We start from the raw sequence: 13,606 nt of genomic DNA on the forward strand, positions 1-13,606 counted from the left end.
ACAGGACAGGGCGCCAGGCAATGTGAGACCAGCGCGGGACAAACGCTTTAGCTGGCGGGGGGGGCCCAGAGCCAGTTTGGGGGGCCCTGGCCCCCTCTGCAGCTATGCCACTGCTCAATGGTCCATCCAGTCTGCCCAAATGTCACTCATTATCAATACATGCTTAAATCAACAATGAATGTTTTGTGTATGCGCAGAATCATTTTTTTTAGCGCACCTGTAAAAAGTGCCTTTGTAAAACTTTTTGCCGAAAACAGATGTGCGGCAAAATGAAAATTGTCGCGCATCCATTTTGGGTCTGAGATCTTACCACCAGCCATTGACCTAGCAATAAAGTCTCACGCGGTAACCGGGAGGTAATGACCTACGCATATCAAATGCCACTTGTCCAAAAATAAAAATTATTTTTCGGACACGCGCCAAAAATGAAATTACCGCAAGAGCCATGCGATAGCCGGGCGGTAACTCCATTTTGGTACGCATTGGTCACGCATAGACACTTACGCAGCTTAGTAAAAGGGACCCAATATCCCAAATATGTTGCTATATTTTTGTATCACTGACTTTTCCTATTGGGCATAAATTATCTGAAATTTTCACGTGAAACTGATGGATTAAAAAGTGCAGTTAGTTCACTTGAAAATGCAGAAATTCAAGTGAACAAGTAAAACACAAGGTGATCCCTTATCTAGTGGAAGCACGATGAGACGATGAGAATTGTAATTAAAGAAAAAAAAAAGCAGTTTATAATCATTATTAGCTATATAAAGACAATTTCTGTTTTTTATAACAACATTCCCTTCTTCAGATGTACAGGCGCTAACAGCGGTCCACCCACCTAGAGAAATATTCCACATGCACAGTGGATCTCATATAAAGCGGCTTGATATGACACAGGCTCACTTATAATGCAGTCAAGTGTTGGACCCCATGAGTTTTGTTTTTTTTTTCTTTTCTTTTTGCAGTTCTGTATTACATTGGGGATATTACATTTAATATGGATTTGCTAAATGCCTTGGGTCCCAAACATCCGTATTATGGGCTGGATTCTGTATAAGGTGTGGCGAGTAACGCAAGTTAAATCAGGTGCACAGCCCACTTTACACACGCTACTCAATTGAGTAGCCAATTAATGATAATTGGCAATAATTGGAATTTACGTACATTTTGCTTTTTAGGTGTATTCTAAAAAGAGGGGTACGTAAACTTCAACACGCATAGCTGAAAAGGGGGCGTAGCCATGGGAGGAGTGTAGGCGTGTCGGGACATCAATCAAATTTACGTGCTTTGTTATAGAATTCGGGGGAACACGTGTACATTTAGGCATTGGTATTTACACCAGGTTTTCAGTGGCGTAAATGGCCACGCCTAAATCCGCGTATTCCCCCGGCCTATGCACTAGTCTATAAACCATGTCTTACTGTAGATGCGATTTATAGAATAAGCACTTCGCACGTTAGTCCAATGCACTTACATTTGAGACATCGTACATAGAATCCGGCATTATTTGAGGTCTACGATGTTTATTATTATTAAAATTAACTTGATATGCCACCTTAAACTAATGGGTAGATCTATGCGGTGTAGCGCTGTAGAAATGATTTGTAGTAGTGGTGCACCCCTGCAGACTATCAGTTGGCGCCCCCCCCCCCCCCCCCCGTCTCGCTTCTTCATTAGGTGTTTCTCGGTTGCTACCTGTCTTTCTTTTAGACTGAAAACTACAGGCCCAGCCAGACCTGACAAAAGGGTCTACCACACCCTTCAGTGTCAAGCATATACTAGAAAACTGTAAATTAGCTTACACAGGAAAGCAGTTTAAAAAAATAAACACAATTCGTGCTGTTTCTTAATACTGCTCTCCAGAGAAAGCACTGCCTTTATAAAGAGGCTTTGCAGTGGGACTTAGCCTATTAAAAACTATTAGCATAATTAGGAATGGCCAGCCCTTGTAACTGCAGAGACCTAAGCTTTGATTATGCATGTTCCTGTCTTTGTTACTGGGGTCTCTTCATCTCATTTACACCGTCTGATCTCCCTGGCTCACTGGGAGCCCAGTCTCTTGGAGTAGAAGAACTGCTGGCTTTTTTTTCTTCTTCCAGAGATTATATCAGCCAGCACCGTCCATGTCAGGCTGCAAAGCGGGCACTGGCAGCAGAAGCAGCCGCCTCCGATCGGGTCTGCCTTCAGTACAGCAGGGTCTACCCTGCTTGTAAAACAAGTAAATCTCTTCTATTCGTCATTGTCGGGCCTCACTGTGTCCCACCCTTGTGGAAATAGGAAGCTACCTCACAGGAGGGCGGGACACAGTGAGGCCCGCCGAGGAGGAGAAGAAGAAGAAGAGATTTACTTGTTTTACAAGCAGGGCGGACGTGAGGCGCTGCCTGCAGCTCGGCTTCACAAAATTTAAACCCCCAAGTGGTATGGCGGGGCAGCACCGCAGCGGCGCCCTTGAAGGCAGGCGCCCCCCTGCGGTGCTTACCCCGCTTACCGTGTTAGCACGGCCCTGGGGAAGGTGTTGTAGAGAAAGTGCCTGATAACGCATACGAGGCAGAGAGTTGTACAGGGGTGAATGTGTGTAATGCTAGGATGCAGCTCTTCAGGCCGTAATGGTTGCATTAATGCTGTTGCAGGTTTGCATACAAAGATGAATATGAAAAGTTCAAGCTCTGTTTGACAATAATCTTATTACTTGGGGCCGTAGCTTGCAGATTCATTCTTCACTACAGGTAAGAAACGTTACTGTGCGTCAGATCGTGTCCTTAGTGTGTAGCAGTCCGAGTGTATCACTGATAAGTGTTTGGCTTGGTCTCATTTACAGTTTGGTATTGTCAGCATGTCTGAGAAAAGGGAAGAACATTTTTAAGGCGCAAGAGATCCTAAATAGAAACGCATATAACGAGGGAGCAGAAATCTTGCAGATTTCAAGTGTTTTGGTTTGTTTTTTTCTAAAGATGCTGTTTTATATTATATGTAATTTTTTTTTTCCTCCTGTAAATATGTGTTTGTAAATAAGATCTGATTTTATTTTATTTTTTTGTCATGTATGTTAGTGATCTTGAATTCAAGACAGGAGAGGTCCTCTATGACGAGAAAGCACACAAAGTGAAAGTAGAGGCTGACCAAACACGAGTCACCACTGGAGATATGAATCCAACAGTCTTTATTATGGCAACGACTGTAGTAGCAAAAAATCGCAAAAGTCGTTGCAAGAAGCTGGTCTGTTTGCTTTGACTACACAAACAATTTGGGTAAGGCCTAAAACCCCAGAGAAGAGCAGTGTTGCTGTCCTGTACGTTGTTTTGGATCTCACTGTATGACCCCTGAAGTAGACGCGTGTGTCGAAACACGGCCCGTGTCGGGTCTTTCTTTTAAGTATACAACCTTCCTGAGCCCTTACGCCAAGTCCCCTCCCTGCCCGTCTTCAAGTCTTTGCTTAAAGTCCACCTCTTCAATGCTGCGTTCGGCACCTAACCCTTACCGTTCAGTGAACCCAGACTGCCCCAATTTGACTGCCCCTATTGGACCGACCGTTCACTTGTCTATTAGATTGTAAGCTCTTTGAGCAGGGACTGTCTCTCTTTGTTAAATTGTACAGCGCTGCGTAACCCTAGTAGCGCTCTAGAAATGTTAAGTAGTAGTAGTATAATAATAACGACTGTTGGATTCATATCTCCAGTGGTGACTCATCTTTGGTCAGCCTCTACTTTCACTTTGTGTGTTAGTGATCTTGCTAATAAAAGGGGGTCTTTTACAAAGCAGCGGTGAGCCCAACGCGAACTTACCACACGCTGATACTGAACTACCGCCGGCCCGACGCAGACACCGGCGGTAGTTCCGGCTGGAGTGCGTGCCATTTCCAGCACTCCAGGAATTTCCCCCCCCCCCCCAGCACGACGCTAACCTGGCAGTAATCGGGTATCGCCGTGCACTGCCTGGCTACCACAGGTGCCCTTACTGCCACCTCAGTGGGTGGGTGGTAAGTGCTCCCTGCCGCATGGCCATGCCGTCATCTACTATGTTACTAAGCGGAGATTGGGTGGCAGAACTGGTGGTTGAGAGGCGGGGCTAGTGCTGGGCAGATTTCTACGGTCTGTGCCCTGAAATGGCAGATACAAATCAAGGTCAGGTATACACATAAAGTAGCACATATGAGTTTATCTTGTTGGGCAGACTGGATGGACCGTACAGGTCTTTCTCTGCCGTCATCTACTATGTATGTATGGCCATTTTTTTTCAAGGGGGGGAGGGGGCATTTTACCGGCTACGGTGAAAAGGGCCCTAACCGCTACTGCAGGGCCATTTTTCCTGCAGCTTAGTAAAGGGACACCAAAGTTTTATAAGAGGGTGTGCAGACATCTCGCTTCAGTTGCATTGTGTTCAGAAGCCAATCCAGGAGCATCTGTGCACCTGATCAGAGACAGAATCTTTGTCTTTCTGCTTTTAGGTTTGAAAACCATTTAAAGTGATAGTAAACCTGTATTTTATTAATAAACTGAAGAATTGCTCTTTTGCTGTTTGAAATATTTATCTACAAAACTTGACAAAAAAAAAAGCTTTTCTTCTAAGCTCAGAAGCACCTGCCATTGTTTTTAATTAGGTTTTTCCCACATTTGTAAGTTAGTGGGAGGGTTAAGATATACTTTTCAGGGGAGGGACTGGATGGTTCTATTTAATTACTTTTCTTTTCTGGATTGAGTAGATCTATCACTTGTACTAACTAGTCTTGTCTCTCTTAGGGTTACAGATGAAGTGTTTAACTTCTTGTTGGTATGGTATTACTGCACACTAACGATAAGGGAAAGTATTCTCATCAGTAATGGATCCAGGTATAGTATTCCAGGGGCTCTGGTGCAGCACCCACTCCCACCTCTTAGCTTGTGCCCAGCGTTAGGAATTGTGGTTTGGCCGTGTCCATGCCAGGTTTACTGATGCTGTGTGGTTGCTTCTCAGGCTTTGGACCAAGATCCAAGCACAGGGTCTGAGCTATGAGTGGCCTATTGGCTCTATTGAGAACCTGTACAATATTCGGTGGGGGGAGGGGGCGGGGCGGCGGGGAGTCAGTACCACACCATGACTTTTTGGGGGACATGTGGCTCCTTTTACTAAGCAGCGATAAGCCCAACGCAGGCTTACCGCTCACTAAACAGGAACTACCTCTGGGCTACCACAGCAACCCAGCGGTACTTCCCACACCTAGCGTGCAGTCATATCCGGTGTACCTGGTAGTAATCGGGCAGCTCTGTGTGCTGCCCGGTTACTGCAGGGTTAGCGTGGGAGCCCCTACTGCCATCTCAGTGGGTGGCGGTAAGGGCTCCCCCCCCCCCCAAAAAAAAATGCCTGCGCCTCAAGTGTTTTACTTGCTGCACGACCATTTCCAACAGGAAAGAGAGACCTCCCTTTTACCGGCTGTTCTAAAAGGGGGGGGGCCTCTGTGTGTATGAAAAATGTATCACAGCTTGGTAAAAGGGGCCCTCAATGAGGTGATGATGACCATTGTCATTAAAGTAAAGGCGGTTAGCTTGGCAGAGTTTAAAAAGGGGTTGGACGGTTTTTTAAAGGACAAGTCCATAGACCGCTACTAAATCCACAATTTCGGGAATAACTTGTATAAAATGTTTGTACGTTTGGGAAGCTTGCCAGGTGCCCTTGACCTGGATTGGCCGCTGTCGGGGACAGGATGCTGGGCTCGATGAACTTTTGGTCTTTTCCCACTATGGCATTACTTATGTACTTATGCACTTAAGTAAAAAAACAAAAACAAAAAATGTTTATAGTCATGTTTACTTTTATAAAAATGTTTTCCATTTCCTATTTTTATTCTTACCAACCGGGGTGGAGAAGCTGAGTCTGTCTGTCTGTCTGTCCATCTGTCTAGAGCAAATAACTCTTACAAATTTTAAAGGAGCAGGACCAAATTTTAGCATGTGTGGGAAAAATGATTACGACACATCGGGAACAATTGTTCTGTAACGGCAATTGAGCGCGCAACTGACGGTAACGGAATTCAAGCATGCGTGGGATAGGCATAAAGGAATCCTGTGCAGAAGGAATGGATCCACAGAAGCTTAGCTGAAATTGGGTGGCGGGGGGAAGAGGGGTTGGTGGTTGAGAGGCTAGGATGGGGGAGGGCAGACTTATACGGGGTCTGTGCCGGAGCCGGTGATGGGAGGCGGGACTGGTGGTTGGGAGGCGGGAAATACTGCTGGACAGACTTATACGGTCTGTGCCCTGAAAAAGACAGGTACAAATCAAGGTAAGGTATACACATATGAGTTTATCGTGGGCAGACTAGATGGACCGTGCAGGTCTTTTTCTGCCGTCATCTACTATGTTACTATATATATTTTTAAATAGAATACTAGTGTAAGTCTGCATGTACACACATAACAACCCCCCAAGGAATTCCATGCTTTCCCTACATGCTGTGTATAGCTGCATTTATTAATTATTGTTATTTATTGTATTTGTATCCCACATTTTCCCACCTATTTGCAGGCTCAGTGTGGCTTACAGAGTTTTGTTATGACAAAGTCATTCCAGGAAATCAAATACAGTTAGTATTGTACAAAGATTGAGTAAGAGAAGAGAGAAGGAAGGTGTTAGGCAGGGTAATATAGACTGTGAACTTTAATAGCTGGATGGGTTGGTGAGGTAGTTTTGTAAGGCTATGGGTTCTCTTTGTAGACCTCGTTGAAGAGATTTGTCTTCAGAGATTTGCAGAAGTTGGTTATTTTGTCAGTGGTTTTCAGGGCTGTAGGTAATGCATTCCACAACTGCGTGCTCATGTAGGAGAAGGTGGTGGCATGTATCAGCTTGTATTTTAGTCCTTTACAGATGGGGAAGTGTAGATTGAGAAATTTACGGGCTGATCTTATGGAATTTCTGAGGGGCAGGTCCACGAGGTTCAGCATATAGATTGGGGCGTCTGCGTGAATTATGTTATGTACAATCGTGCAGATCTTTAATGTAATACGTTCCTTGAGTGGGAGCCAGTGCAATTTCTCTCTTAAGGGCTTTGCACTTTCATATTTAGTTTTTCCAAATATGAGTCTGGCGGCAGTATTCTGGGCTGTTTGGAGTTTTTTGATAGTCTGTTCTTTGCAGCCAGCATATAGTGCATTGCAGTAGTCTAGATGACTTATTACCATAGACCGTACCAGGGTACGGAAGATGTCTCTCGGGAAGAAAGGTTTTACTCTTTTTGAGTTTCCACATGGAGTGGAACATCTTTGTCTGTTGTCTGTTTAATGTGTATCATCTGTGGCCTTATAACATCCAACTGGCTCTATGTTTTTAAAGCCGTGTTTTATTCTAGCCGGTTCTGAAATGCTTCTTGCTGAAACAAAGGGTGGTCAAGAACACCATACTGCCTCCTTGAAAATCATGGCAACAGCCAGGTGCACAACCAGACACCTAGATAAAAATGCATGAAATGGCAGAGAGAGTCAGATTTTAGACTTAAAATTATTTTATTATCTGGGCTGGTCCTGTAAATTGTCACTGAGCAGGAAACTCCATTAGGTTTTGGTACCTGTCTGTGATTTCTCAGGAATGGTTTTGGAGGCAGGCAGTGTTCACAGCCTAGGTTATGCAGTTGCAGCCATTACTCAACGGTGACCCCTACTGGCTGATTTGAATACACTTCTGAGGAAACCTTGGTCTGTGCCTTTCATCCAGGGGGCTCTCTTCCTACCAGCAGGGTTGAAGGGCAAGGGAGAGAGGGAAAAGACCAAATGGGATTAGATTTTAGAGGATCGGGAAGAAATTGCTGGACAGTTTCCCCCCCCCCCCCCCCCCCCACCTTGACTTTTTTAAACCCTTTCTAAGGGTTTATATTGCTTTATTTTTAGTTCTAGAGAATAGCAGGGAGAGGAGGTGAAGGTCATATTTCATTATAAGCTTTGCTTCTGGAATCTGGAGCTTGTTTTTGAGATGGGGATGGAATAGGAAACCCACAGTGTTTTACCAAAAGTCAGCTATTTAATTCCAACTGAGTCTCTACAAGGTGAAACCTTGGCGGATTTACTAATTGCAGAGCTTAATTTGGAATCTTCTGCATGTCTTCATGACAGTACTTTGCTGCTTGTTGTATTTCATTATATACCAGCCTTATTAGACTGTCTGGAGTAATTACATATCTCTTTAATATTCTGTTGCTTTTGACACAAAACACTCGGTGAATACCACCACCGCTTCAGGCAGAGAGCTTGAAAATCTCTCTCTCCCTGCTGACGGATCCTCTGCCTGAATGCCAAAGGTTTCTTCCTTCTCTGCTTGTGACCTGCTTACCTCTCTGCATAGAAATGGCTAGTGATTTCCCAAAGTCCTTTGTGGCATTTTTGGGTCTGCAAATTGCTTTCTATTCTTTGAAGTGCAAGGAGCAGATACAGGACTTTGCAGCTGTGTGGTTCCTTGTTTCTTGATTAGCACTATCTCTGTATTATCTCTGACACTTTTAAGTGACCTTTGTCTGCCCTTCTAAAGTCTGTTCTACAACCCAGAACCACAGTTTGTAATTTCTGCTTCCTGTGCCTCTGACTGAAAGCAAGTCTCTCAGGTTTGCACACGAAAGTACCTGAACTGTTTTTATATTTAAACTTATACCCTCATCCTTTCAAGCCAGGGAATACTGCACCACTGCCAGCACCTTAAATCCAGCACCTATGAGCATACTGTGTCCTTTCCTCTTTCTCTTAAAAAAAAAAAATAAGAAAAAAAATTGGTGAATCTTTTCTTGACTGCTCTGAGCTACCCCCAACTTCCTGTGTACTGCATTAAAGCATCAGCTCTGCTTTTCCGGATATCTGCCGTACAGATTGGTGATGTTTTTGCTTCTCCTACATAAAATAACGGTTAGCAACAAATTGTAAACCTTTAGCTTTATGATGGACTAACTTAATACATCTGAGCTCGGCTTTGGAGGGCTCTGCTTCCTCCAGCAGTCCACTGTAGTTTTTCTCCCTTCCAGTTACCCACTGAGTTGAAAACAATCCCAACACTCACACACTCTCTCTCTCCTGTGCAGCACTGGGTTATAGCAGGTAAAGACCTGCATGGTTCATCCAGAGTTGAATTTGGCACTCTGCTAACTGGCATACTTAATATCTGTCTCTCCCAGCATAGACCGTAGACGTCTACCTGACACTAATCCCACTTCCTAACTATGGAGTTGCCGTTGAAGCTCACTCCAGCCTTGGGACCCAGACCGTAGAAGTCTGCTGGGCATTAGTCTAACTTCCCAACCTCTGAATCTGCTGTCAAAGCTTACTCCAGCTATGAGATTGTTGCAGGAATGGATGCATGAATTTGTGGTACTTCAGGAGTCAAACAGCACACCAGAATGAGAGAGAAATCTTCTTTATTTGCCAGCAAACAAAGTAGAACATCAGCATTAAGTCTCTTCTTCTCTTTCTCAGCTCTCTGTGTCTTTGTGGCTTCTGTCTCAGCTGCTTCTCTTCTTATGCTGTCTTCTCCTTCTTCTGTCTGTTCCTTCTGTCCTTCTTTCTGACGTAAGCTGCTTCTGCTCCCACTTAAATACAGTTCTATCTAGCCTAGCCTAGCCCCCCTTACTCTCCAATTGGTTAAGGAATAGATTGATTACCTTGCCTCAACCAATCAGCTCTATACAAATATCAGTTACATAGGTTTGATATTTCTCAAACTGACCTATGACCTGGGGGCCCCTCAAGCTAGACAATTGGGCTCCAGAACTCCTGCATGTTATTATGATTAATTTCTCATATTCCTAGTACTAACTGCTAACTAAACTCTGGCATTCATTAAAGGGGTCAAGGGCCAGTCTTACTTAATGGCATAGCTTGTTATTACTTCCAGGACCATTCCTACATTTTACCTATAAATAATCAAGGAGAAGAGAGCTGACTAGTCCTGACCTCTTTTCACCTATCAGCTCCATACATCAAACCAGCCAGGACTGCAGATAATTCAAACCACATGCTTGACCTCTTAAACAGCAGACAAAGGCTCACTTTAAAGAGTCAGGCAAATATGTAACACTGGATTGAAAGGATATTCTACATATTAATTACACAGAAAAACATATTCTAAAATAAGCAGAATCAGTATTCCTTATAAGCCATATCTACATATTAAGAACTTCTAAAATCTAACTCATTTATATCTAGAATTATTTAGAATCTAACTAAACAGCATTTCAGCCTAATCCTTTTAAATTGCCTGCAATATACCTTGTTCATAATAGGATACATATGTGTTTGCATTAGCAATCCATCAATCACAAGGGACAGAGTTTCATTTCTCACTGACCTTTCTAACCTTTAGCTCGGCAAGCTAGACTTTCAAAATAATCTGAACCATCTGGCATTCCTTCACTTGCAGAGTGAAAGTTAGAATTAACAAATATGATTTCTTAGAATTATTCTTTGCCCACTGCCTCAAGATCATATCCACTTATTTGCTGGACAGTAAAGGTGCTTTCTTCACTTTTTTCTGGAGGACATAGTAACAGCAGTTAGTGTATCTGGGTTTAAAAAAAGTTTGGGACAAGTTCCTGGAGGAAAGGTCCATAGCTTTCTATTGAGAAAGACACGGGAAAGCTACTTCTTGCCCTGGGATTGGTAGCATGCAATGCTGCCCCTATTTGGGTTTCTGCCAGGTACTTGTGGCCTAGATTGGCCACTGTTGGAAACAGGATACTGGGCTAGATGGACCATTGGTCTGACCCAGTATAGCTGTTCTTATGTTCAAAGCCATGTTTCCCAACCCTTTCTAGCCCAAGGTACACCTACATTTTCAAAAATATGCATTAAACTACCTCATGTGAGGTAGGTATTACGGACATGGGAGAGGACCTGTGGCACTAAGGAAGCAGTGAAAGTCCCAACAGAGCTTGAAGAGGCACCAGCTTAGGAGGGTAAGAAAAGGAGGCCTAGGTCTCTACTCATTATATGCTGCCTGCTGATTCCCATACTCTGGGGCTTCTGCTGTGTAGGAGGAGCCTAGGCAAAGGTGGAAAGAAGAGAAAATGACAGCCAGCATGGTTAAAAGGTGAAGTGAAAGAGGCTATTACAGGCAAAAGAATGTTCTTCAAAGAATGGAAAAAGGGCCCAAGTGAAGAAAATAAGAAGCAACATAAGCACTGGCAAGTCAGATACAAAGCATTAATAAAGAAGGCTAGCAGGGAATATAAAGAGAAATTTGCCGCAGATACTAAAACTCAAACTCATAGTAACAAACTTTTTCAGGTACATCAGAAGCAGAAAGCCTGGGAGAGAATCCATGGGACTGTTAGACCACAAAGGAGCAAAAGGGGCACTCGGAGGACAAGGCCATAGCGGAGAAACTGAATGAATTCTTTGCTTCGGTCTTTATGGAAGAAGACGTAAGAGATCTGCCTGTACCAGAAATGGTTTTTTCAAGGGTGATGATGTGGAGGAACTGAAAGAAATCTCTGTAAACCTGGAAGATGTACTGAGCCAAATCGACAAATTAAAGAGTAGTAAATCACCTGAACCAGATGGCATACATCCAAGGGTACTAAAAGAACTCTAGCATGAAATTGCTGATCTGCAGTTAGTAATATGTAACCTGTCATTAAAATTGTCTATAGTACCTAAAGATTGGAGGGTGGCTGACGCCAATTTTTAAAAAGGATTCCAGTGGTGATCCGGGAAATTACAGACCAATAAGCCTGATGTCGGTGCTGGGCAAAAATAGTGGAAACTATTATCTACTATAATAAAAAAGCACCTCCAACGTTCTGAAACTGACTCCATGGCAGTGAAGGGTTTGTAGGGTTTGTGCTGCCTGTAACGCTGTACCCATCTCCTGTCCTGACGTTTGCGTGCTTCCTGGTTCGTCACAAGCAGCAGTGACCAACCACACGATAGCAGCACGAGGCACACCAACGTACCTTCAGTCCGCGCCCGACGTTGCCGGCATCAACACTGCCGGTACTGCCGCCGCTACCACCCCCCTGCATGCCACTCGCTGCCTCCCTGACAACCCCCCTCCCAGACATACGACGCCCTCCCCCCTGGGTCCACAGCCAACATCGCCACCGCTCCCCCCCTCGGTCCGCCACCGGGCCGGGCTCCCTGCATTGAAATCACAGTCTCTCAGTTCAATCGAGAAAGCAAAGAAGAGGAAATGTACAGGTCTCCAAATACCACGCAGCCACCTCAACTCTAATTTCTTTCTAGATCAGTGCTTCTCAACCCAGTCTTTGGGGCACACCCAGGCACTTAGGTTTTTAAGATATCCACAGTGAATATGCATGAAAGAGATTTTCATGCACTGCCCCATTAGTATGCAAATATGTTTCATACATATTCATTGTGGATATCTTGAAAACCTGATTGGCTGGCTGTGCCATGATGACTGGGTTGAGAACCAGTGCCCTAAATCACATGCACCAGTAGCATAGCCGCAGGGGACCTTGGGGTCCTGGCACTCCCCCCTCCCCCCCCGCTTTGTGCATAGGCCCTCTCTAAACCTGCAGCACCCCATTAAATGGCTGGCGGGGATGCCAAAGAAATTCAGTGCCTGAGCCGCCCCCCCTCCCCCCAACCTTGTGCAGCTGTGGAAGTCGGCGGCTTACCTCCAGCTACTGACGCTGAGACTTCTCTTCATGCGTGGTCAGTGCGCGCAAGAGTTGGTGGCTGGAGGCACACCGCTGACGTCCGCATTATAACAGTGGCACAAGGAGGAAGGGGAACAGCTCAGACACCACATTTCTTTGCCTAGCAGGGCTTCGGCATCCCTGCCAACGAAGGTATTTTTAACAGGTGGGGGGAGGGAGGGAGGAGGGAATGTGTTCCCCCGCTCACCAAATTGGAGGGCTGGCTATGCCCCTGAGTACCATGCTTCCTGAAGTATGTAACGATGGATAACTACTACTACTATTTAGCATTTCTATAGCGCTGCAAGGCATACGCAGCGCTATAGACGGATCTTAAAGCGCCATCTTATTTGTGGATATAATTTGATTTAAAGCAAGTGGCATCCAGACAAACAAACCAAAGGAAACTACTCATCTTTAAGGTTTCTTAATGGTAGGTCAATTCTCTTTAACTTGAAAATGCACCGTGGGCACGTGGCAAAGAATGCAGGAAAAGAAACCCCCCGTAGCAAATTCGGTGGATTGAAAATGAAGCACCACAGGCATTCGATAGTCCCATAACATCCCAGCTACCTTATACTCTTGGAGCCAGTTTGCTTTGGGTTGTGCTTGTGATAGGTTTTTTTCACTCCAAATTCTTAGGTCTGGAAGAGCAGGTTTTATAATACGGAATGTATTTCTTGCTGACAGATGCATCTAATCATGTTTTTTTTTTGTTTGTTCTTAGAATTAAGGGCTGGTGGGTGTCTCACCATTATGTGTCGACGTTTCTTTCTGGAGTGATGCTGACATGGTAAGGGGTCATATGACATTGTGTGGACCAATGAAATTGCCCGTGCTTCCTCTGTTCCAAAGCAATATGAGCAGCCAGAGCGAATATGTGGAAGAAGTTGATGAGTCTTTATCTGTTTGTCAGAAAGCTTTGGTCTTGATTAAGACTTCACCCGACTGGAGAGTGGACACGTACGGTTACTTCCACTATTTTTCTTTTCTAAAAGTCTACAC

At 44.5% G+C, this 13,606-nt stretch overlaps 1 protein-coding gene across 2 annotated transcripts in view; it reads left to right on the top strand.

Moving 5' to 3' along the window:
- TMEM120B (transmembrane protein 120B) overlaps nt 1-13,606 on the top strand; it is a 78,280-nt gene that overhangs the window by 44,377 nt on the left and 20,297 nt on the right. For both annotated transcript variants that reach the window (XR_003943848.1, XM_030219460.1), the window contains exons 5-7: nt 2,631-2,726; nt 4,737-4,826; nt 13,329-13,394. Coding sequence is in view for 1 of the 2 variants with exons in the window: in XM_030219460.1 (XP_030075320.1) it covers nt 2,631-2,726; nt 4,737-4,826; nt 13,329-13,394 (252 nt within the window). In the remaining variant the exon portion in view is untranslated. The remainder of the gene's footprint in view (nt 1-2,630; nt 2,727-4,736; nt 4,827-13,328; nt 13,395-13,606) is intronic.

The sequence above is a fragment of the Microcaecilia unicolor genome, chromosome 11 (assembly GCF_901765095.1).
Source record: "Microcaecilia unicolor chromosome 11, aMicUni1.1, whole genome shotgun sequence".
Taxonomy (NCBI): domain Eukaryota; kingdom Metazoa; phylum Chordata; class Amphibia; order Gymnophiona; family Siphonopidae; genus Microcaecilia; species Microcaecilia unicolor.